Source organism: Podarcis bocagei, assembly GCF_964188305.1.
Source record: "Podarcis bocagei genome assembly, chromosome: 17".
In the NCBI taxonomy this organism is placed as follows: Eukaryota; Metazoa; Chordata; class Lepidosauria; order Squamata; family Lacertidae; genus Podarcis; species Podarcis bocagei.
The window spans coordinates 8,586,579-8,611,165 of record NC_138143.1 but is presented as its reverse complement, the minus strand read 5'-3'; the positions used below and the strand labels follow the sequence as shown (position 1 = coordinate 8,611,165).

Below are 24,587 nucleotides of genomic sequence, written 5' to 3'. Positions count from 1 at the left end.
CCTCCTGAAAGTACTGTTGTAAACAAAAATTGCCCTTTTCCCTTATGGGGTATCCAAGAGCCCATATAGAGTCCTTACATCGGTTCCCTATTGGTGGAGAGAATAACAGAGGCCAACCAGAGAATATTGAGAAGCAAAGCAGCTAGTAAGCCTGATCTTTATTGATCTGTTGCAACAAGGTGCACCCCTCACCCGCGGGAGAGGAGGAAGAACCCAGAAAAATGGCGTGCAAGGCCTTATAAAGACTTTTTAAATTGCCACCCTGTAGATCAAGACCACCCCCAGAAACATCATACATACACCACAGAAGGGGTGTAACCTAAGACCACCCCTCAGATACATCATACCTACATCACAGAAAAGGCAGTCTTAAAACAGATATTGAATGTTGCTTTTCTCCTGTCATTGTTTTTCTCCTGTCTGGCAGGTTACTTGATTGGATTGCCTGGGGAGCCTGGCCATTCTTTGGTAGTGATAAATACTTAGTTTCTGGGCCAGGTCACAGGCTCACACCCTATTCATATCTTAAATGTGCCCTTAAGACAGGATTTGTGAGGAAAGAGACAATGGAGAGGTTTCCCACTTTGACCTTGTAGAGAAAACATTTAGCGTATTTTTCACCCTATAGGACGCACTTTTTCCCCTCCAAAAATGAAGGGGAAATGTGTGTGCGTCCTATGGGGTGAATGCAGGCTTTCGCTGAAGCCTGGAGAGCGAGAGGGGTCCGTGCGCACCGACCCCTCTCGCTCTCCAGGCTTCAGGAACACATCCGCAAGCCGTGGGAGAGCTGCGCGACTTCGCAAGCCTTGCGGAGAGCTGCCTGCACCCCGAAGCCTGGGGGTGCGCTGAGCTCAGCACCCCCCAGGCTTCGGGCAGCTCTCAGCAAGCCATGGGAGGGCTGCGCGAAGTCGCGCAGCTCTCCCACGGCTTGCACAGAGCTGCCTGTTCTGGGGGCTGCGGTCGGGGGAAACTTGGGCTTCCCCCACACCAGCCCCACGCCTGGGGGGGGGGGGAATAAAAAATGTTTTCCTTATTTCCCCCTCAAAAAAACTAGGTGCGCCCTATAAGCCGAAAAATACGGTACTCAGTTTCGGAATCAAAATGGTTCCAGGTTGGTCTTCCTGTGCTGATCTATGTACGTGCTTGGTTGGTACACTTATGAACATTTAGCATATATCCAAGACCTCAAAATTCCTATCACAGTACCCCCCCTCCCAAAAGGCCCCCTCCCTGCCTTTACCACTCATGCTGCCACTGCCGCCGCTGCCTTGTCTTTGGCAGCATCAGCGTCCTCTGTCTTGGCAGGGCACAGAGCCCATGCCGCTGGCCTGGGTGGTGGAGGCAGCCTCCATACCGCTGCCACTTCCTTCCCGCTCGGCCGCTTCCTCCCGTTTGGCCACCTTAGCGGGAAGGAAGGGGCGGCACCCAGATGCTGCTGGCCTGGGCAGCCTCCGCACCGCTGCTGCTTTCTCCTGCTCGGCTGCCTTCTGCAGCCAATCAGAAGCCATGCTGCGTCGCTGAAGTCAGTCTCCATGCGGCAAGGCCTCTGTGCCGCGCCTGTTTAGCACGGGGACTGACCAAGCGGGCGGCAGGCTTCGCAAGGTTAGCGAGCCGGAATAATGAGCCTGGTGGGCCGTATCCAGCCTGCAGGCCTTAGTTTGACAACCTCTGCTGCAGACCATCTTTGAGGTAGTCCTACACACAGCACATTGTTGTTTAGTCGTTTAGTCGTGCCCGACTCTTCGTGACCCCATGGACCAGAGCATGCCAGGCACTCCTGCCTTCCACTGCCTCCCACAATTCACACAGCACATTACCATAATCCATATGGGAGGTCATCAGAGCATGGACAAGGGAGGCCGGACTATCCTGATCTAGGAATAGCCATAGCTGGCAAAACATTCTAAGCTAGCTAGGCATAAGCACTCCTAGCTGCAGAAGCTACTCTGCTGACCTATCAGAATCCTGAAGTATTGGAGTACTCCCAGAGTATCAATCTGTTACTTTAGGGGAAGGGACATCCCCGCCGGAAGCAAATACCAGGCTTGTACTGTCTGTCTTGTACTTCGTGCTTTTCCACGCTCAGAACCAGTGAATAAAAACCTCATTAAAATGCCACAAACCTGTAGGAAACCATCCCCACAAGAAAGTTGCCATTGGGAAAAGGCTGCTCCTGGAATCGCCTGCCCCTCAAGGAAGCAGGGAGCGTGAAGCATAGCCAGGAGCCAAGGATTTCCAGGGAACAGGACGGAAGCTTCCTGTGATGTTTCCCTATCTCCCTTTCCACTCTTCCTGAACTCTACAGGAGGCGGGAGGAAATAGGAAGGGAAATAGTTCCCTTCCTAGATCCCTGGACTGGGTGCTGGCCAAGGCCCTCTTTCTTCACTGTCCTGTTCCAGCCACGCTAATCTCATCAGCAGATCGGAAAAGGGAAGATTAAAGTTTATATTTAAACACAATGTGTGTCTCTCCCCTCCCTGTTTGCCAGACTTTGCCCATAGTGTCAGCTGGAAGGCCAGGGGAGAAGGGGCTTGGTCACTTTCAAGGCCCTCTAGGCACAATCCTACCTTACACTCTTCGCTCTCCAACATGCCCTGTTGAGCTCAGATCTGACTATTTCACCAGCATCCCTTTCTCCCCTGCTGCACTTCGAGAGAGAGATAAGAGATGGCGGTCGATGGAACTCCAGGTGTTGAGTGCCCGACACTGAGAGAGGACTGGGGAGCCTGTGGGTGGAATGGGCCAGAGGCCAAGAGCCCAGGCAGTCCTAATCCGTAGGTGCCAATGGGATTGGCTCTCGCACCCAAGCCCCTCCCCCTGATTATCCCTCCAATCCCATTAGGAGATTGCAGGAGGGTTTATCGTGTGCCCTCCTTGTGGTGCCCTGCACTTTCCTGCGCATTCCCGGCATGGAAGACCTGTCTCCCGTCAGGAAGGGTCCCGATGGCCAGAGCACCTCGGGGATCCATGGGAATTCAAGGCTGCTGTCCCTGGCTGAGCTGTGGGAAAGTGACTACAGGCGCCCCAAAGGCTTCGAGTCCATCCTGGGGGAGCATGAGATGGTAGGGCTAAGTCTCCGTGGCTGGGGCTTTCTTTTCTCCCCCTCCTAACCCACAAGCTGCCTTGAGGTCCCAAGGCATCTCTCCAGAATCCCTGGCTGGCATTCCACTATGTTTTACTCAGAGTAGACCCATTGGCATTAATGAATGTGACTAAATTGGATCCATTGATTTCAACAGGTCTACTCTATTGGATCCAGGCTCCCTGTTTCTTCCCCACCCCCTTTTACCTCTCTAAGCCAGTATGCTCAATTCCCATTGCGTCGCTCAGGACCAAACCAGGTGTTGCCATGTTTCCTTGCTTCCTGTGGCAGCTGTGGGCAGGCGCTTGTGGTGGCGATAGGCAGCATGGTGACCTCTGGGTGATGTTGGCCTCCCACTCCTGCCAGCCCCAGTTAACACGGTCAGCGGTCAAGGATGATGGGAGATGGTGTGATAGGAATTTTATGGTCTTAGACATATGATAAATGTTCATAAGTGTACCAACCAAATACATACATAGATCAGCACAGGAAGACCGACCTGGAACCATTTTGATTCCCAAACTGACCAAATGTTTTCTCTGCAAGGTCAAAGGAAAATGGAAAAGCCTCCCCATTGTCTTTTCCTTCACAAATCCTGTCTTAAGGGTATGTCTGTGTTTGAATAGGGTGTGAGCCTGTGACATGGCCCAGGAACTAAGTATTTATCATTACAAAAGACTAGCCAGGCTACCTAGGAAATCCAATCAAGTAACCTGCCAGACAGGAGATAAACAAAGACAGGAGAAAAACAACATTCAAATGTTCTAATAAAAAAATTCCTTCCTGTAGCACCTTAAAGACCAACTAAGTTAGTTCTTGGTATAAGCTTTCGTGTGCATGCACACTTCTTCAGATACACATGTGTATCTGAAGAAGTGTGCATGCACACGAAAGCTTATACCAAGAACTAACTTAGTTGGTCTTTAAGGTGCTACAGGAAGGAATTTTTTTATTTTGACTATGGCAGACCAACACGGCTACCCATCTGTAATTCAAATGTTCTGTTTTAGACCACCTTTTTGTGATGTAGGTGTGATGTAGCTGAGGGGTGGTCTTAGGTTACACCCCTTCTGTGATGTATGTATGATGTTTCTGGGGGTGGTCTTAATCTACAGGGTGGCAATTTCAAAAGTCTTTATAAGGCCTTGCACACCATTTTTCTAGGTCGCTCCTTTCTCCTACGGGTGAGGGGAGCACCCTGTTGCAACAGATCAATAAAGATCAAGCTTACTAGCTGCTCTGCTTCTCAATATTCTCTGGTTGGCCTTTGTTATTCTCTCCTACCAATAGGGAACCGATGTAAGGACTCTATATGGGCTCTTGGATACCCCATAAGCGAAAAGGGCAATTTTTGTTTACAACAGACCTGGGCTACCCCTGCTGCACAGAACCCATCGCTCAGTGCAGAATGAGGCTTGTGGTGCACTGCTTTTGTAGGAAACAATAACACTCGAGGGTGTGTCTCGACCCGTTCAGTTCAACAGGTCTTCCCCACTGTCACTGAAAAGAGCACAGGGGGAGCTGTTGCCCATCAGAACCTATTCCGTTCTTCTGTCCCCAACAAGGACAGTGCTATCAGGTTTCTCTGTGTAAAACTTTCCTGCAATTAGTTTGGATGGATTTGTGTGTTAAATCTGTGTCCTATCCTACCCCACACCCCACTCCCAGAGAGCTCACAGCAGCATGTATGCCTCTTTCCCCCACATCTGCTTTATCCCCACAACTCTGTGAGTTAGGATAGAGTGAGATGTTCCAGCTACCCTACAGTCATGCAGTGAGCTTTGTGGTTGTGTGAAGATTTGACCCTAAGTCTCCCTGGTTCCTAGACAAACACTCTAGACAACGCTAGCTAAAATATTTCCTTGTGTCCTATAACCCAGCCACGGCCTTGCTTGCCTTATTTCACTCTCAGCGAAATATTATTTCTTCAATAATAATAATAAAAATTGCACAAATTTGCCATCTCACTATAGAAGTGTCACTCTTTCCCAGGGCCAGATTTAGGTTTGATGAGGCCCTAAGCTGCTGAAGGTAATGGGGGCCTTGATGTGTCCAGCTGTCCTTTGCCAACAACAAATTGTCGCTGTATTTTTGTGTTGAATATATGCTGTATGGTAATTGATGGACCTAATAGGTATCAAAAGCCATTTGCACATAACAAATAGGAGCCTACACAACACAAAATACGGGTTTTATTTTATTTCTTTTTTATCTTATATTTTGGAAATGTACATTCAGGGTTTTTTCCCTTTAAATTTTTTTGGGGGGGCCCAAGAGACTGGGGCCCTAAGCTGTAGCTTGTTTAGCTTATACGCAAATCCAGCAGTGCTCTTTGCTTTCGAGAACGTTGTGCATGTGTGTGTTGTGTTGCTTCTGCTGATATTGCACAGACTCGTTTACCCCACATCTCTCCTAAAATAATCACTTCATATTCATTCATATATATATATATGGGAGAGAATATTATATCTATTTAAACCTATCATCCTGAGAAGAGGGAGAATGTACAGTATATAAAGGAAGCTGTACCTGTCGGTGTGTGTTAATGCAAGCATAGCGAAGGTGTGGGTTCTCTCTAGCCAAAACAGCCCAGAGAATATTTACCAAAGTGAGGAGATCCCAAGGACATTGGTGCTCTGACGACATTAATATCGGCCGTGCCTTTTGCCGCTACAATAAGCTCTCTGCAAACTGATCTTTTTTTGCATGTGTCTGATCTTCTGCTTAGTCTTATTAAATCATGTGAGTCCTTGAGCGCAGGAATGTTTTCAGTATTAAACTCCTGCTGCCCTTGAACAGGATCTGCTGCAGGTTATTAGCTGGCTGGTGTAGCCAAGGCTTCTGTGATCTACTGTGATTTACACTCCCTGCTATGGGATGGGCTATGGCAGATCCACTGGCAGAATTCTTGGAAGGGAGGCAGGGAAACATTCCACCGCAGCTGCATGGAATAGGAGAGCATTATAAGTCAACCCTAACGAGCAAAAGCCTAAATATAAGGTTGAATATGTTTGCAATTCAATCCCATCCATGTTTGCTCAGAACAAGCCCTCCATTGACTTGTAGGACTGCAGCTTCAAAGTGATTTGATTTAATTAAATGATTTTAAGAAAACAAAGTCTTGGGAGTGTCTCAGTCATTCCCAGTGTCTTTGTGTTCACTGGCTAGAATGCTGGAAGCTTGGAGCACGTTTCGTTCTTACTGCACGACTGATATGCGATAGCATTTGCTAGCTGTCAGGGAACTGCCATCAGAGCCAGAGGGAGAGGGAGGGCTCCAGAGGGATTCCGGAGAGTGTCCCAGGAGGGAGAGAAGCAGCACATCTTCTGGGGAAGGAAATCAGCGTAGCACCAGTGGAGAAGGGGGGCAGATGGGGGAATCGGCGAGGTGGCTCCAAGACTCCTCGCCGGGGACCAGCAGGGAGAGCACGGATCCTCCGATGCCCACACCCTCCCTGCGCAGAAGGCTTCCGCACAGGGAAAATAGGCGCAGACTAGGCGTCAAAGAGCTTCTTTGCTGGAAGAAGTTCAAGAAACGCCCACTGACGGATTCTGCCAGCGATTGAGACAGCCACGGGCGAGTGGCTGTCCAGACAGAAAGGGTTCACTCAGGCAACCCAGCCAGGTGTGGCGCCGATTTACGCACGAGCAACCCCTAGAACCATTACAGCAGCTGACATCATGTAGTATTTGAAAGTTGAGAGGTTATGAGATGACATATATTACATTTGCCTGAGTCAAAATAAGCAAGAAAGTCCAATGAATACATGAGAAGTACTCGGATTTCAATGCTCAATAGAAAACACCCATTAAACAAAATTCCAGTTTGAAATTTTGAATCTAAAATGTGGTGGAAATTGACGTTTTGGAGCATTTAGAATATTTGTAAATCCAGACCTGGGACTCAGCTGGACAGCTGCAAATAAATGTTTTAAGTGTGTTGCAAAGGGCATTACACAAATGAGACACTAGATGGTGATGGTGAGCTATGGCAAATTCAACATGTTTTTCAAAGCGTTTTTTGTTTTTTAAAAAAACATTTTCACAACTTTTTTTTATATGTGTCTAGATTCCACCCTGGAAGTGTCTCCTTAATAACAGATGCTTCTCAGTCAAATATGGGCAGAGCTGCTTGTCTTTTCTTTAGCTTTTTCCTCTTCTGACCGCATTCATCTGCAGGTCCTTGACATTGGCGAGTGCCTCACCGTCCCAGATGAGTTTTCCGAGAAGGAGAAGAAGACAGGGATGTGGTGGAAGCAGCTCATTGCTGGAGCCATGGCTGGTGCTGTCTCCAGGACTGGAACTGCCCCATTGGACCGACTGAAAGTCTTCATGCAGGCAAGGAGCTGCTAAGAATTACGGAGGGAGAGGAAACAGTATTTCATTCTGCATTGGGACCTGGAATGGTGGCATCAGTTCATGTGGTGTGGGGCAATGACAAACTCAAAAGGGCCTCTGTTTTGTCCCAGAATGCCATGCTGAGGATGTTATGACCAGTTTTGTTTGTTTACATAGCATGTTACACATGAAGACTATAAAAGGAGAAAAAGGGCTACCCCATACAACAGAGATACCCGAAGGGCAGGAGCCAACAGGTTCAGGGGTCTTTCATTTACCGTATTTTTCGCTCCATAAGAGACACTTTTTCCCTCTGAAAAACTAAGGGGAAATGTCGGCGCGTCTTATGGAGCGAATGTGTGGTCCCTGGAGCTGAATTGCTGGAGTGCGGCACGCTCCTGAGCCGCTCTTTGGGGCTGGCGGGGGAAACCCGGGCTTCCCCCGCCAGCCCCAACAAGCTATGGAAGCAGCAGGCAGGCTGCTCCCTGAGCTGCTCTTTCGGGCTGGGGGGGGAACCCGGGCTTCCCCCTCCAGCCCTGGGAGCAGCAGGCAGGCTGCGCGCAGATGCCCTGCGCTCCTGAGCAGCTCTGGGGTAGCCCGCGAAGCCTCCGCAGGGCAGCGGGATGAAGGCTCCCCACTGCCCTGCGGAGGCTTCACGGGCTACCCCAGAAGCCAGAACAGCTAGAGGGAGCACTGCACAGTGCTCCCTCTAGCTTCTGCCTTAGCAGCACGAAGCCTCCGCAGGGCAGCGGGGAGCCTTCATCCCACTGCCCTGCGGAGGCTTCGCACGGCTATCCCTGGCTTTTGCAGGAGGTGCGTCCTATGGTCCGGTGCGTCTAATAGAGCGAAAAATACGGTACCTCCCTGATTCCTGAAATATAGCAGGGGAAACGGCTGTGTAGAATTAGCCTTCTCATTGGGTTTACTGGTCTTGGAATTCCACCAAGTCCAAAGACAGCACTCTGATGAGTGCAAGCGATGCTATTATCTGCAGGCTCAACTACAGCAGAGCTGGCCATTTGCTGAAAGTCGGCGTGTGAGTTCAAAACTTCTTGCGCCTCTTAGCTTCTGCCCTTGGCATTAAACTCCAAGCGGAGACCACAGCTCCCTATGGCATGGCCCAAAACACATTTTGAAATACCGTGACCACTGTTTGAAGTACGTTTTGAAAGACTGGCCTTGGGAATTGTTGAAAAAGACCAATCTCTTCGCCCGCAGCATTTAAAGATAGCAAATGGGAGGAGAGACTGGATGTTGGGGGAAGTGGAGAGGTGCATGCAAGACCTACAGAGCTTATATCTTCGCAGAAGGTGGCTTACTTTCTGACTAGTGTTAAACCTTATCTACTCCCCTAAGCAAACCTTAACATTTAGGGAAACAGATTTCATTTACCCGTATTTTTTGCTCTATAAGACGCACTAGACCACAAGACGCACCTAGTTTTTGGAGGAGGAAAACAGGAAAAAAAATATTCTGAATCTCAGAAGCCAGAACAGCAAGCAGGATCGCTGCACAGTGAAAGCAGCAATCCCTCTTGCTGCTCTGGCTTCTGGGATAGCTGCGCAGCCTGCATTCGCTCCATAAGACGCACACACATTTCCCCTTACTTTTTAGGAGGGAAAAAGTGAGTCTTAAAGAGCAAAAAATACGGTATTTAGTTATTGCACTCATATTCCCAAGCTTTTTTCCAAGCTCTCCCAGGTCTTAGTCTAACACTCTAACCACTGCACACCATAGAGGACACTGTATACAATCAAAGAGTTGCATCAGCCACAATGAAGAAGAACATGGCTGTGTCAGAGTCTTTTCCTAGTGTTCCTAATTTTTCCATAGGATAAACGCCAACCTCTGCATCCTTCCTCCTTTCTCCCAGAAAATAGCAGCAACACCTTTTGGGAGTCTTTAAATCTTGCGCATTTAGCAATCTTGCCTCCTGTGCCTTCCCAGTGGGCTCCATTGTGAAATTTGAGGGGCCTTTTTGGAATGCTGCAAAGGATACTGGGATGCAGCTCCCGCAACACACACTCGCTTTTCATTGATGCCCCAACCCCTGAAAAATGCCCATTGTTGCTTATGCTTTCAAGAAGAAGGGGCGGTTCTCTTTTCCTTGCCCAGACCCTGATGTTGTGGTTCCATCTTGCTTGTAGGTTCACGCCTCCAAGAACAACAGTATGAACGTTTTGGGTGGACTGCGAGGCATGATACGCGAAGGAGGCATCCGCTCCCTGTGGCGAGGCAACGGGATCAATGTGCTCAAGATCGCACCTGAGTCTGCCATCAAGTTCATGGCCTACGAACAGGTACAGCCTGGGGGCGGGGATGCAGCTTTGCATGTTGTCCCTGTGCACGTGCACACAGCATTTTAATTCCCTTTTTTAAAGTCCTTCATTACTGGACAGAACAATGACTTCATGCTGCACAGTATTTCCCATACCTAAGTGCCTGGAACTCCACCTTGGGCATGTCTTTATTGCAAGAACTCGCCCTAAAAGGATCACGCTTCTTTTACTCAGCTGCATTGCCTTCATTCAGCCCAAAGTGCCTAAGGGGAGAGTTCACCAAATCTATCTGTGGCTCGCAATCCATTGCTTATCGTTGCAGATCAAGCGGGCAATTCGTGGGCAGCAGGAAACACTGAGGGTGCAGGAGAGATTTATTGCTGGCTCCCTGGCTGGTGCCACAGCACAGACCATAATCTACCCCATGGAGGTAAGTTTTCTTTGGTAGTAGAGCTTGAGGGGCCAATTCTTATTCTGTTGCTGACTTCATCCATGATATCCGCCCAAATGAATGTGAGAACCTAGCACTAAAGTGGAACCTCGATTTTTGAACGTAATCGATTCTGGAAGACAGTTCAACTTCTGAAATGTTCGAAAACCGAGGCGCAAAGGGCTGTCAGAAAATTCAATTGAGAAAATTTTCACACAGCGGAAGCCGCTCAACTTCCGAGGTGCATTCAAAAACGGAAGCGTTTACTTCCAGGTTTTCGGCGTTTGGGTTCTGAAACTTTCGTCAATGGAGTTGTTCGAGAACCGATGTTCCATTGTACTGCTAACTAATACAGGCCTAGGAGAAGTATTCCCCTCTGCCCCAACCAAGCAGGCCTCTGCAATGCAATTTCTCCATTGTCCCTGCTAATTTGTGGACAGATACTATGAAGACATTTCACCAGAAGGAAATTTTGTATTTAAGGGACAGAAAGGTCCTGATCATTTCTTTTCAGTATGGTGGGATTTTATTTAACAAAGTTTCATTTCAGATGTACAGTGGTTCCTCTGGTTGCGAACGGGATCCGTTGTGGAGGCCCGTTCGCAACCTGAAAAGAATGCAACCCACATCTGCATACGTGCGGGTCATGATTTGCCGCTTCTGCGCATGCATGTGATGTCATTTTGCGCGTCTGCACATGTGCGAGCGGCGAAACCCAGAAGTAACCCTTTCCAGTACTTCCGGGTCGCCGCAGGGCGCAACCTGAAAAGGCGCAACCTGAAGCAAACGTAACATGAGGTATGACTGTACCGGTCTCTTTCCCTGTGCCATCTAGAGAAACATGGCTGTCATGATTGCAGACTGGGTGCTGTTGCTTAATATGAGGGGGTGACGGATAAAAGAGGGATATTCATGCCTTAGTTCATCTGACTCCCCCTCCCTCTCCAGGTTCTAAAAACCCGGCTCACCCTCCGCAAGACGGGTCAGTACTCAGGGGTGGCGGACTGTGCCAGGCAGGTCCTGCGGAAGGAAGGGATCCGTGCCTTTTACAAGGGCTACCTGCCAAACATGCTGGGCATCATTCCCTACGCTGGCATTGACCTGGCAGTTTACGAGGTGAGTGACTGGGCATGGGGTTGGCACAAACAGCAAGGGAACCTCAACCTCAAATAATAATAATAATAATAATAATAATAATAATAATAATAATAATAATAATAATAATAATAAAATTGTATCATGCCCTCCCCAGCCGAAGCCAGGCTCAGAGCAACTAACAACCATAAAAGTAACACAGCATTCTGCTAGTCCTCTGTGAGGAAGGATACTGACCTGGAAGCCTTTTCTCCTTGAGGCCCTTTTGAAAGACACTGCCACCACTCTTGCAGGAACCCTTTCTCTCCCATGCTGAGTGGCTAAATCTCGCCAGATTCCAAGGCTCAGCATGAAAGCTGCTACCTCCCCATCTGTGTTAGGCCCTGGGATGCACCTGTGCCAGTTACCGACTTCCCCTCTCCCCTTCCTTTTGTGGCAGACGCTGAAGAACACCTGGTTGCAGAAGTACAGCAAGGACACAGCTGACCCAGGCGTTCTGGTGCTCTTGGGCTGTGGCACTGTCTCCAGCACCTGCGGCCAGATCGCCAGCTACCCGCTAGCTCTGGTGCGGACCCGGATGCAAGCCCAAGGTGAGATTGCAGCATCGTCCAGACAGTCTGGCCTCCAAGGAGAGCACTGAAGGTGGCTGTGACTGAGGTGTAATGAGCAGGAGGCTGGACTAACTGCAAAGCCCCATTAACAATAGGGGGACATAAGGAGTGTGGGGAAGAAACTCTGAGAGGAGGGGGGAAGAGAGCCTGGAAGGGCTAAGAAACAATGGCCTGTTAACATAACAATATCTCCTCATCCTTGCTGAGTTTCAAGGCTGACCATGAGTTTTCAGTTTAGACCTCTACACACACACACACACACACACACACACACACACACACACCGTCAGGCTTCACCTGACTCTGCTCTGTGATCTCATCAGACAGCGCTAGGCTCTTTGGGCAGCTTCCAATTATAAATTATAAAACCACAGTAAAACATCAAACGTTAAAGACTTCCCAGTACAGGGCTGCCTGCAGATGTCTTCTAAAAGTTGTATAGTTATTTATCTCCTTGACATCTCATGAGACAGCATTCTGCAGATGGGAAGGCCCTCTGCTTGGTTCCCTGTAACCTCACTTCTCGGAACAAAGGAACCACCAGAAGGCCCTCGGAGCTGGACATCAGTGTCCGGGCTGAACGATGTGGGTGGAGACACTCCTTCAGGTATACAGAGCCGAGGCCATTTAGGGCTTTTAAAGTCAACACCAACAGTTTGAATTGTGGTCGAAAACTTACTGGGAGCCAGTGTAGGCCTTTCGGGACCGGTGTTATATGGTCCCAGAGGCTGCTCCCAGTCACCAGTCTAGCAGTCACGTTCTGGATTAATTGTAGTTTCTGAGTCGCCTTCAAAGGTAGACCCACGCAGAGCGCATTGAAGTAGGCCAAGCGGGAGATCGCCAGAACATGTAACACTCTGGTGAGACAGTGCACAAGCAGGTAGGGATGTGGTTGAGGCAAGTATCAGAGGTGGGCATCAGGTTGCTCACAAGTCAATCACCTGAAGTCATCATTGCCTCCCATGAATTCAAGCTGGTTTGCAGATGAGAAACGTTCCCTTGCACAGAACCCCTTCACTCTTGAGCTCCCAAGCTGGGCTTGCTGTCTGCGCTGGTCAGCTGATTGTTCCTGACAGCAAGCCCTGCCTTCAGCAGTGATCAGCTCTACCTTGTTCCTTGTTGGAGACTCCGTAGCACAGCTGATCCCAGGAAGGCTTGCTGTTAGCACTGACAGCAAGCCCTGCATGGCAGGGAAAGACCAGGAACACATGTTGCTCCTTTGCAGCTACACCTTTTCCTGTCCCACACCTAATGTCCTATGATATCAGGTGTGGGGCAGGTGGCTTAGAGAACACAGCCTGATTCAGCCCGGGGGGCAGAGGTTCTCCAGGCCTGCGACACAGCGCCATCGTTCACATGCCTTGCACTCGCCCTCAGGGCAGTTTGGGATTTGGCCCAAAGGAAGAGGGCAGTGAGAGACTGTCAGTGAGGAGGAGTGGGGGGCTCGATCCGGGGGGGGGACACCTACTGAGGACATCTTGCCAAGGGCGCTCTGAAACCTGGAGCCGGCAATGAAGTTGACAACTCTGCTCTGGATTGTTGGATAGGCCTCACCAAGATACACAGAGAGCAGTCAAATACAACATTCCTAGAGTGGACATGAAAGGGGATGTTTGCTCCAGCTAGTAGAAAACTTCATGTTTCCTCCTGGGCTGGGACAGGCTTCCTCTGCATGTGACTAGAGGTGGGCATGACCTTACCTGTGCAGGTAACAAAAGCACTAGGCACACAGCCCCCTCTCTCTCTTTGACTCCATTCATTGGAGAAGCAACAGCTTTTTAGCTAGAGATGTTCTGTTGGCTTTCAGCCGACAGAAGACAAAGGGATTATCTCCATATGGGATAGATTCCACGTGTATATACTTTGTAACCTAAATCTGCCTTCAGGGATCCATCTGTGAACTGAATGTGTGAGTAAACTTCTTTTATACTTTTTACACAAGATTGTGTTGTGTCTGTTCTTTTTAAGGGGGAGAAAAGGGAATTACCAGGAATCCTATATTGAGAAGCTTATACGAGCTTGCAACCACCTAACTGCTGTGCACATTTAAAAGGGGAATGTACTCTGCTAAGTAAAGGGACTTGCTAAAGCAAGTTAGGAAGGATATTATGAAACAATATATCCTCTCCTGCTTCCCTGATCATTCCCACACAGAGGTTGGGTGGGCCCGAGCAGGGGTGGGTTCCATCCAATCACTGTTGATGCAGGAACCTCCTCGGTCGGGTCTCGCTGAACGTTCTCATTCCATTCCTATGCTGAAACAGCTATAACGTTAATTAAAAGCTGGGGCCATTTGCAGAAACAGAAGCGACCCTCTCCTGGAACTTTGTTGGAGAAGCTTTCAGACATGTGGCCCTGACCTCTCTGCTCCTTTCCCCTCTCTCTGCAGCAACCATTGAAGGTGCCCCACAGCTGAGCATGCTGGGCCTCTTCAGGCACATCCTCTCTCGAGAAGGGGTGCTGGGCCTCTACCGCGGCATTGCCCCCAACTTCATGAAGGTCATTCCTGCCGTCAGCATCAGCTACGTTGTGTATGAGAACATGAAGCAGGCTCTGGGGGTCACGTCCAGATGAAGCGGATGAAGTCTGCTTCCCCAAAGTGGCCAAGACCTGCCTCTCAAGAAGGACCGCTCCTCCCGACAGTGTGTCCTGAAGGCAGCAGTAGGTGGGGACGTACCTCCTCTGCTCTAGTGCCCTGTGGGGCAGGGAGTGGGCAGCTGGGCGGAGGAAGGCCAGAGAGTGCTGGAGTGAGCGGGCCCTTGTTCTCCTCATCCCCAGAAAAGCAGAGTTCTTCCTCAGCAAGGAGGACCAAGGAGGCCTGTCCCACTTGCTTACAAAGGTGTCCCCCGTCCCACCGCCAGACACCAGAGGATGGGAAGTGCCATGGCCCTTCTGAGGTAGATTTTCATAGGTCTCCCAAGTGCTGGAGTCTCTGGGGACAGCCACCTCAAACGGGCTTGCTTCTGAGTCAAGGCTACTCGCCAGGAGCCTGCCATTCTCGCTGCATGTGTGTCATCTTCTTCCCTGCCCGCCCCCAGCATGTTTCCTGTTCTGAGTATTTCTGCCAGCCATACTGCGATCCAGCAGGAAACCAACCCCACCGACGTTCATCGCCCGTGACTTCTGGCCAGATCTGGAATGAGCAGCTATCCTGTAAGCAAAATGGGGAAGGTACTCTTCGCCCCACTTCACCCACGGTGTCTCAGCACTGGAGATGATGCATTCAGGGACAATCTGCCATACACTGGAGGAGTTAGAAAATTCAGCGATTGCAACCAGGAGTTTTCCAAGCCCTTTTGTTGACACCCTGGCATCTGGGGTTTGAGGATACCCGAGGACACGTTCTTACTCCACCCGATATCCAGCTGCAAAAACTGAACCACGTTGATCCCTCTTCCATTCCTCTCTCTTCCACATCCTGTGGGGGCGCTGGAGTGCCAAGGAGTTGCATTTCAGCCCAGCACTGCGTTATCTTTACATATGTGGAAGGTGTCTGTATATTTTGCACGTTGACTTGTTTTTAACTTATAAGACTGGTCTGCACTCTCTTCTCGACCTAGACATCGGGAGATGGAACTGAAATGTCTTCCCATCCCCAAACCTTCCCTTTCCCCTCTGAGGTGGTGGACAATGGAGAAAGACATTTCAAGGGCTATTTGCTGTGGTCGTCAACACACATTACCTGAGGTCTCTGGATTTCTTGTGTGAACACATTTCTGCTTGCTGGGAGATGTTTGCGCTGGTCACAGCAGCACTGCGGCTTAAGAAGTGACACACACAAACACACACACACACACACACCAACAACAGCCCTTGAATCCATGCTCCCTGGTTTCCATGGCCTTCTTCTGTCTTGCTTACCTCTACGTATTGGCAAGTTGCAATACAAAGGAGGTAGGAACTTATTTTTCCTCTCCCCCCCCCCCCCGCGGGATATTGCTTTGAAAGATGTAGAAAAGTCAGGATGGCAGGTAGAAAGATTGCCCAGAAATACCTTCCTCCCCACCCACCACCCAGCAATCATAGTAATAAAAATAAAAACCTGTTTTCAAAAGATTACCCGGAGCACTATCTTCTAATGTGTACAGTTCTGGGGCATTAGGGTTCCAAGCCTCGGCTGAAGGGATCTATACAGTGTAACCAGAGTCGCACTAAAAACATTTAACAGCAGGAAAAAAAATCTGTGGCAAGAAAAGCTTTCATCTTTGTTTTCCATAGTCATTTCTGCTTCTGCTAATCACGGGCAAGATGATATGAAGGGCACTAAATTCCTCCCACCACCAGTACCAGCAGCTATATTCAGGAACCTCGCTGGCTGCTGAGATTTCCCGCAAGCATTGCTCCCATGCTTTGCAACCAAAGGGCAGGACCAGGGAAGGCCGCCAAATGTTAGAGACGGCACTTTTGTAACCACAAGAAGGCAACAATAACCCAAGTTCCCTCAGAGTTTAATACAGTCGTACCTTGGATCTCAAACGCTTTGGCTCCCAAATGATCAAAACCCGGAAGTGAGTGTTCCAGTTTTTGAATGTTCTTTTGGAAGCCAAACCTCCGGCGGGGCTTCTGATTGGTTGCAGGAGCTATCTGCAGCCAATCAGAAGCAGCGCTTTGGTTTCTGAACGTTTTGGAAGTCAAACAGACTTCTGGAACAGATTCGACTTCCAAAGTATGACTGTACTTGGGACACAGATGTGGATAGGGTGGTGGTGGTTGTTTTAATGGGATACTTTTATGCTCAAAACGGTGCACCTGTACTTTTCATGATCAGCTTCCAAGACAATAGGAAGTCAGCAGTGGCATCTACAGTAGGTTGAAGCTGTGGGACCTCAGACCCCAGACAAGCAGTAGCAATGTTTACGGCAGCAGCGAGGCTCTGCCCCATGACACACACACAACCTTTGGGAAGGTATCTTCCTTGTAACTGCAGGTCATATTGTTCCCTCCTCCCTTTAGGCTCAAGGGTGAGATTGTGATCTCTGGACTACAGTGAAGCCTCTGTGATTCCTTCAAATGTGTCAGGTGTAGTGTTGAGCTGTGTCAGGGGTGGACCTTGGTAATATGGCGCCCTGTGTGAGGCCAAAATTTGCCCTCCTCCCCGAGGCTTGTGCTGCCTTCCCAAAGCTGGGAAAGCACTAACCTGTTAGAACCCTCACACCTCCTTGCCAAAGCAAACACTTACTAGACTTTGGGAAGGAAGCAAGAAGGTGCCCCCTTTGCCCCTGCCCCCTGGCCAGAGGAACCAGTTGTGCTGTCCTAAATCTGCCCCTGGCTTTGTCTGGGAATTCATATGTCAGGAAATCAGTCTCTTGGGTTGATATACATGGCCGTATTTTAATACTTTTTAAAAAATGCAAACACAGTGGTACCTTGGTTCTCAAACGTAATCTGTTCCAGCAGCCTGTTTACGGTTCGAAAACCAAGGTGCGGCTTCCGGTTGGCTGCATGAGCTTCCTGCACTCAAGCAGAAGCCACGTTGGACGTTTGTCTTCTGAAAAACATTCGCAAACCGGAACACTTACTTCCAGGTTTGCGGTGTTCAGGAGCCAAACCGTTCCGAGTACCAAGGTACTGTATAACAAAAAGAGAAAAATAAAAATTGAGAATTTCCGGCTGATGTTAACAATAAAAATATTTCATCACTTCTAATTTAAACATATAAATTAATATAAGCAGTCTGTGTGTCCAAATAGGTTTCTAAACAAGACTGATGATCATAAGCCATGTGTTCAAATGTAGAAAGAGCGCTGCATTTTATTCATGTTTATTGCACAAGAATCCACAAGACTCTTGGGAACTGTAATTTGTTGTGGGCGCTGGGAACTGTAGTTCTGCAAGGGGCAAACTACCATTCCCAGGATTTTTGGGGGGGGAGCCATGTGCTATATGGTGTGGATGTGTGGTGTCTTGGGAGGGAAGGGGGTCAATGCTGCACAGGACATCCATGTTTCAAGGGGCAACAGAGTGCAGTGCATGACGTTGGCTTGGGCCCCTCTTGTGTTGCACAGGTTTGGAATCTCAGCCTCAAGGGCTCGTCCAGATAGCAGTTGTGTCAGTGTGGAAGCCTCACCAGAAAGAGATGCCAAAGAAAGAGGAGAGAATTTGTGCGGTTGTCAGTACACTGTGCAGCTTGCACGACTCTCCGGTGGCTCACTGCACTAGCAGTAATTAGTGTGAGGAACCTGAATTTCCCTGTGGCTAAGGGAAATATTCTGTCTCCGATTTAAGGAGGATATTGAGAAGCTGGAACGTGCAGAGGAAGGTGACCCAGATGATCGAGGGTCTGGAAACCAAGCCTTATGAAAACAGTTGAGGGAGTTGGGTATGTTTTGCCTGGAGAGGGGATATGATAGCCATCTTCAAATAGCTAAAGGGTTGTCACATGGAAGAGCCAGCAAGCTTGTTTTCCCCTGCCCCAGATGGCTTCAAGTTACAAGAAAGGTGATTCCAACTAAACGTGAGGACAGATGGGAGGAGACAGCGCTATGTTTCTAGAAAAAGAGGTGCCAGAACTCACCATGAATACCTCCCTTGTTCTCTTAGAATGACACCCACTTGAGAGGTGCTAGAACTGAGTTCCAGCTAAAAGAAAGCCCTGGTAAGAGGTTTTCAACAGTGGAATGAACAACCTAGGAAGGTGGCAGACTTTATTTCATTGGAGATATGGGTGGCTATCTTTCAGGGATTCTTTAGTTGTGATTACTTCATTGAAGGTGGGTTCGATGAGATGACCTTTGCCTTTCTTCCAGCTCTATGATTCTGTGTTGCCTGATGGGCATGGTGAACCTATTCCAAGTTAGATGGGGGTTATGATCCCTTTAAAGAGCTTTGAGGAAGACATTAGTTCCACAATTGTAGCTTCTCCGATTGCAGCGAAGGAAAAAGTAGTTGCTGAATACCAGCTCTCTCTTTCAGAGCATTTAACAGGAGACCTTACCTATAAGAAATGAAGAGCAATTATAAATGTATATACCTGCCAGTATTCCTAGCTGGTTGTGTTCCTGGGCTGATGGTACAAAAATCCAGAAGAGATAGAAAGGTGAGGAACCCACTGTACAGAACTGAGGCAATGGTAGAAAGATGTTTAATATTGTTTTCAGTGGAAACTTATGATTTGAGGTTAATGGCACTTTGATTTTAGTAGCAAAAGGGAGAGAGCAGGAGTTAAGAAACAGGCAAGACTTGGGAGCTCACAGGGATGAAGTGAAACTAAAAGCATTCCTTGAGCCTGACTGGCATCTCATGCTTGGGGCAACTCGCCCCTCTCCTGCTTGCAACACTGGGGAGGACAGGTAGGATTGCTCAGTTGCAGCCTTGAGGTCCCCACCCTCCCGTCAACAAATTGGGAGAAAAGGCAGAGGCCATTTCTGCTGCCCATTCCCATGTTATGCTTCTTCCTCTGCTAGCTATAGCAAGAGAGATCCCCATATGTGCTGCCCAGAAGGTGGGTGAATAAAAACACTGGGGGGAAAATGAGTGGGATAAGCTGTCGCTGCCTCATCTCCTTTGTCAGCTGCACATTTAAAGGTGTTTTAGGGAAAATATTTGAGATGTAGACTAGCAACCATAGTGAGGGGGTTAATTTAGTATGTGACCTAAAGCATGGTGTAGATGTAAGTAAAAGTTTGGAGAATTTGACTGTGGGGCAAAGGACCTGTTAGCCTTCAGATCCCCTCCTGCCATTGAGTTTGCAAAACAGCTGTATATCCTGTTATCCAGTTGTGGCCCTGGGCTTCCTGCTGCATGACTCTTTGAGCATTGAAAAGGTGTAAATATCAAATGATCCCTGACTAAAATTTTCTACAGAGAAAACAGCTACCTCTTGTTACTTTCTCCCAGGAAAACCAGTGTGGGGGCTGGATTCTAACACAGAATCCATTTTTTAGGGACAGAGCAAAGTGGAAAGTCCTACCCACAGCTTTTGCATTCATCTTGCACTTTCTTTATAAATGTTGCCTGAATCAGACTCCAGCAAGGCTACTTCCATACATCTGTTGCTGCTGCGTTTTGTGTTGGTATTTCAAAGGGAAAAAAGAACACACACTAATAAATTTTCTAAACTTTCCTTTATGTTTCTTGGCCTGCTTATTATGAAAATGGTTTCAGTTGCAGAGTACAAACATTTTAGGGCAGGAATCAACCATATCTATGTTGCCTTTGTACTAGGAGCTGCATTTAAATTCATTATTCTTAACTTCCTGACCCAAGAGAGACAGGAATTCTGTGCAAGGTTCACCAGCCCTCCTGGCTTGCCAGTACAGTGTGGTTTTATGGCTTGATTGGAGTGAACATTTTGCATCTGTTCCAACTGTATAGTATTGTTACTCACACGCAAACCAAACTGTGAGAAGTTGCAGGGATCATGTTATAGCAGAGCTGGAGAACCTGTAACATTGATGTGGTTGAACTCCAGTTCCTGCAAGCCTTTGCCAGCATAGTCAATAGTCAGGGTTGATGCGAGTTGCATTTCAGGACATCTGGAGGACCACGGGCTCACTATCCCTGCACTACAGCGTGGCTCCTTTGGAGGGAAGAGTACTGGATACTTAGGGCTCGTCCACACCTCCAGTTCTCCATGCCTGGAAGCATGGGCCCAAGCAGTTTTCTGCTCATCCTTCATTTTCTAGGCATGGATCCAAGTGGTTTTGCCTTTTCCCTGCTGCATTACCCCAGAAAAGCAGCTCTTTGGCACTGAACTGGAGCAAATAGCAATCCATGGAAAAACCAATTGCAGTTTGTTTTGATTCAGTGCTGAAGATCGTGTTTCCCCGGGGAAAAGTGGTGGGGCAAGCAGAGGTGTGAATAAGTCCTCTGGGTGTCTTTGTAATATTCAATTTATGCAATTTGCAAGTAGTGCCTGGTGAAAGCAGGCAGTGGTGTAGCAGGGTCACAAAGCTGCTGACTGTGCACCAAGTTCCCAAAGGGAGCCACAGCCTCCCAATAATGCTTCTATTGCAGCTTACCCACAGCTCTCTCTGCCTCCAAAACTGAAAATACAGAATTTGGCTACAGCTGCCGCTCCCTTTTAGGGCTTATCCACATTTAACCTCTTCCCCATACTATCCAGACACTGGTCCGCATTTAAAAGTTCCATATATGTTATTCAGTTTGGTTTGAGGGGGTTTTTTGCACCAGAGCATTCCCCGCAAAGACCCACCCTTTAGTGCTCAACCTGAGCAAACATCAATTTAGTTTTTTCACTGATTGCCATTTGCTCTGACTGAGCTTTAAAGGGCAGGCTTTTGCAGGGAAAGCTCTAGAGAGAAAAGGTGGGGAGCACTTGGAGCTTTAAAGCATGGACCGTGCCTGGCAAGAGCGGAGGAAAGCTAAGTATAGATAAGCCCTTACTTCTGAGGTGTGTTACCATCACAAAGAGGAGAGATTATTCAGTCACCAAGACACATGAACATTCTACTCACTGAGGACATATCAACTGATGATTTCTAAACATTAAGCATCTCTGTAAAATTCTGGACTTGCAAACTGCATATTGTTCAATTTGAACAAATGACACTGGGATGGCCGCCTGTCATGGATGCTTTAGATGAGATTCTTGCATTGCAGGAGGTCGGACTAGATGACACTTGGGGTACCTTCCAACGCTACAATTCTATGGTTCTAAGACTTCATAATTTGCATGAGCAACTGGCTAGAAATTGGCCTGCATTTCAGGGCTGCCTCAACTACACAAGCAACCAGGCACTATCAGGGAACCACACCCATGTTTGCTCTTCAGGACTTAAGGGTTGATACAAAACTGGGAAGAGGTGCAACACTTTAGGGCCATACAGTGGTACCTCGGGTTAAGAACTTAATTTGTTCTGGACGTCCATTCTTAACCTGAAACTGTTCTTAACCTGAGACACCACTTTAGCTAATAGCGCGTCCCGCTGCTGCCGCCACACGATTTCTGTTCTCATACTGAAGTAAAGTTCTTAACCCGAGGTACTTTTTCTGGGTTAGCAGAGTCTGTAACCTGAAGCGTCTGTAACCCGAGGTACCACTGTACTTCCCAAAGTGTGATACATGAACCCCCAGGGAGTACACAAAAGCGTTTCAGAGGGTATATGGCAGAATTATTAATGTTACTTTATCATAGTTTTTAAGTTTTATTAAAACTACCCCCTAATGATCTTCTGGGGTTTCACAGCGCATTATTTAGCATAACTTTCTTTCTGAAGAACTAGGACATTTCCTCCCTACCTTTGGAACAAATAACCCATCTATGCAGTTACAAGATGGACATCTGAACAACATCCACAGGCCCAGTGAACACTACTGAGCAGAACGGAACCTTTTGCACACAGCCAGGACATCCTTACAATAAACACCTTTAACCGTTCTTTAAAGAGCTTGTCACACACTAGGCAGTAGGAAACGTTTGGTTTAATACACTGAAAGATACAGGCAGTGCTTTTTTCCCCCAGGGGGCACTCAAGGGTACGCAGTACTGGAACCTCTCTTTGTTGTTGTTGTTTAAAAAGTGTGGCACTTACTGTAACAACTTTACAGTGAGTACTGTACCGGCACCTATTTTTCTAGTAAAAAAGCACTGGATACAGAGAACCGTATATGTGTGCAGAAGCCGTGCCCTCTGCTGACTCGCATTCAGACAGTTCGCAAGCTCAAAACAAGTGCTTCTCCACCAAGTACAACCAAGAGTTTAGAAAGAGCAAGGAACTTTCTCTTTGCTGTGGTCTAAACCACTGAGCCTCCTGGGCATGCCAATTGGAAGGTCAACGGTTTGAATCCCCACAATGGGGTGAGCTCCCGTTGTTCTATCCCAGCTCCTGCCAACCTAGCAGTAGGAAAGCACACCAGTGGAAGTAGATAAATAGGTACCGCTGTGTCGAGTAGATAAATGGCCTTTCCACGCGCTCTGGTTTCCGTCACGGTGTTCCATTGCACCAGAAGCGGTTTAGACATGCTGGCCATATGACCCGGAAAGCTGTCTGCGGACAAACGCCGGCTCCCTCGGCCTGAAAGCGAGATGAGTGCCGCAACCCCGTAGCCACCTTTGACTGGACTTAACCATCCAGGGGTCCTTTACCTTTTACATTACATTATAACGTACTTATAATCCGCCTTTTCCCTTGGCCAGGACTCAAGGCAGCTTACAGATAAAAATAAGAACACCTAAAAACCGGGGTGGGGAATACAATAATTAAAAAACAATTAACCATTAAGATCACATGCAACCTGTTTAATTCATGCATGTAGTTACACCTGTCAGTACGCCTTTGAGCCGGTGCCAGCGACTGGGGTCAGTAACTGGTTCTGCCCCGACTGGGCGAGACGACTGGAGCACTTCCAGAGACCTTCCAATCCTGGAAAGCAGGTCTAAGTGCACTGGACTCACAACTGTGCATCGTGAGCACCATACTCATGCAGAGTATAAACAACACAGAAGCTTGCTGGAACGCATAACTTCTTTAATTTCTTTTTTTTAAAATAATAATTATTCAAAGTTTAAGGTTTCAAAAAGAAAAAAAGAACAATACCTAATATAAAAAAGAATACAACAGTAACAGAAAAAGAGAAAAAAAGGATATAAAAATACATTCAATTTTAAAAAAAAGATATATAGAAAAAAAGAACAGATTAAACCTTTACATAGCTTTCTTCCTTTACTTATTTCCTTGACCTCCTCACACCTCCCAATTTTGTATTCTAATTCAAATCGTTTTTTCAGCAAATCCTTCCAATCTTTTCATTTAAATAATTTAATTTAAAATAATATAATTTAACGCCAACTCTTTCATCACATTCATCAACTCATTTTTACTTAATCCTTTATCTCATATCTACCAAAACTGCCTAATTTTCTTTTTCCAACACCTTTCTAACAGTCCTTAATTTTACAATATTTTTGAAGATATACTTAATATTTTTTCCAATCCTCTTCCACCGACTCTTCTCCTTGGTCCCGAACTTCTTTTATTTCTAAAGGCTACTGCAAACTAAGACTACAGTGGTACCTCGGGTTAAGTACTTAATTTGTTCTGGAGGTCCGTTCTTAACCTGAAACTGTTCTTAACCTGAAGCACCACTTTAGCTTTAGTATGTAACCCGAGGTACTACTGTACAATCATACCTCGGGTTACAGACGCTTCAGGTTACAGACTCCGCCAACCCAGAAATAATACCTCGGGTTAAGAACTTTGCTTCAGGATGAGATGCTTCAGAAATCGTGCAGCAGCAGCGCAGCGGTAACGGGAGGCCCCAGTAGCTAAAGTGGTGCTTCAGGTTAAGAACGGACCTCCGAAACGAATTAAGTACTTAACCTGAGGTACCACTGTACTGGCTTGCATGAGTGTCACAGCTGTCACTCAGCCATCTAATCACTACATAGATAACACACAGACTCCCCACAGAGTCAGGCAGGAGCGGAAGAAGCGAAGAGCAGTTTCTGCCCCCTCCTTTCTCAAAACATCGTATCAGGAGATTCTCGCAATGGGTGTGTGTGAAAATATCCCAAGTAAGACTAGCGCGGCACCAGGCCTTTCATTAAAACCCCGCGGGAACAAGGCCTCCTCCTTCACCTGCAGGTCGAAGGGAAGCAAGGAGGGGATCCACCTTTCACGCCACTACGCAGGTCGTTCCAACGGTGTCCAGGAACAGCTCCTGGACTTCAGCGTCCTCGGCCAGCGCACAACGTCTTCCGCGGAAGCCTGAAATCCGCCCGGCGCCTCCAGCGTGAGGGACGTTGGACAGTGTTCCGCCCCTTCCGGCAATCGCTCCTGTCATTGTTATGGC

General features: G+C 47.9%; 1 protein-coding gene across 1 annotated transcript in view; it reads left to right on the top strand.

Annotated features, from left to right (window-relative positions):
* LOC308576488 (mitochondrial adenyl nucleotide antiporter SLC25A23-like) overlaps positions 1-19,896 on the top strand; it is a 50,853-nt gene extending 30,957 nt beyond the window's left edge. Inside the window, exons 5-10 of the mRNA XM_081175875.1 lie at positions 7,261-7,419; positions 9,567-9,719; positions 10,021-10,128; positions 11,077-11,244; positions 11,663-11,813; positions 14,224-19,896. Coding sequence (XP_081032001.1) covers positions 7,261-7,419; positions 9,567-9,719; positions 10,021-10,128; positions 11,077-11,244; positions 11,663-11,813; positions 14,224-14,408 — 924 coding nt within the window. The 3' untranslated portion in view covers positions 14,409-19,896. The remainder of the gene's footprint in view (positions 1-7,260; positions 7,420-9,566; positions 9,720-10,020; positions 10,129-11,076; positions 11,245-11,662; positions 11,814-14,223) is intronic.
* Positions 19,897-24,587: the final 4,691 nt, after the last annotated feature.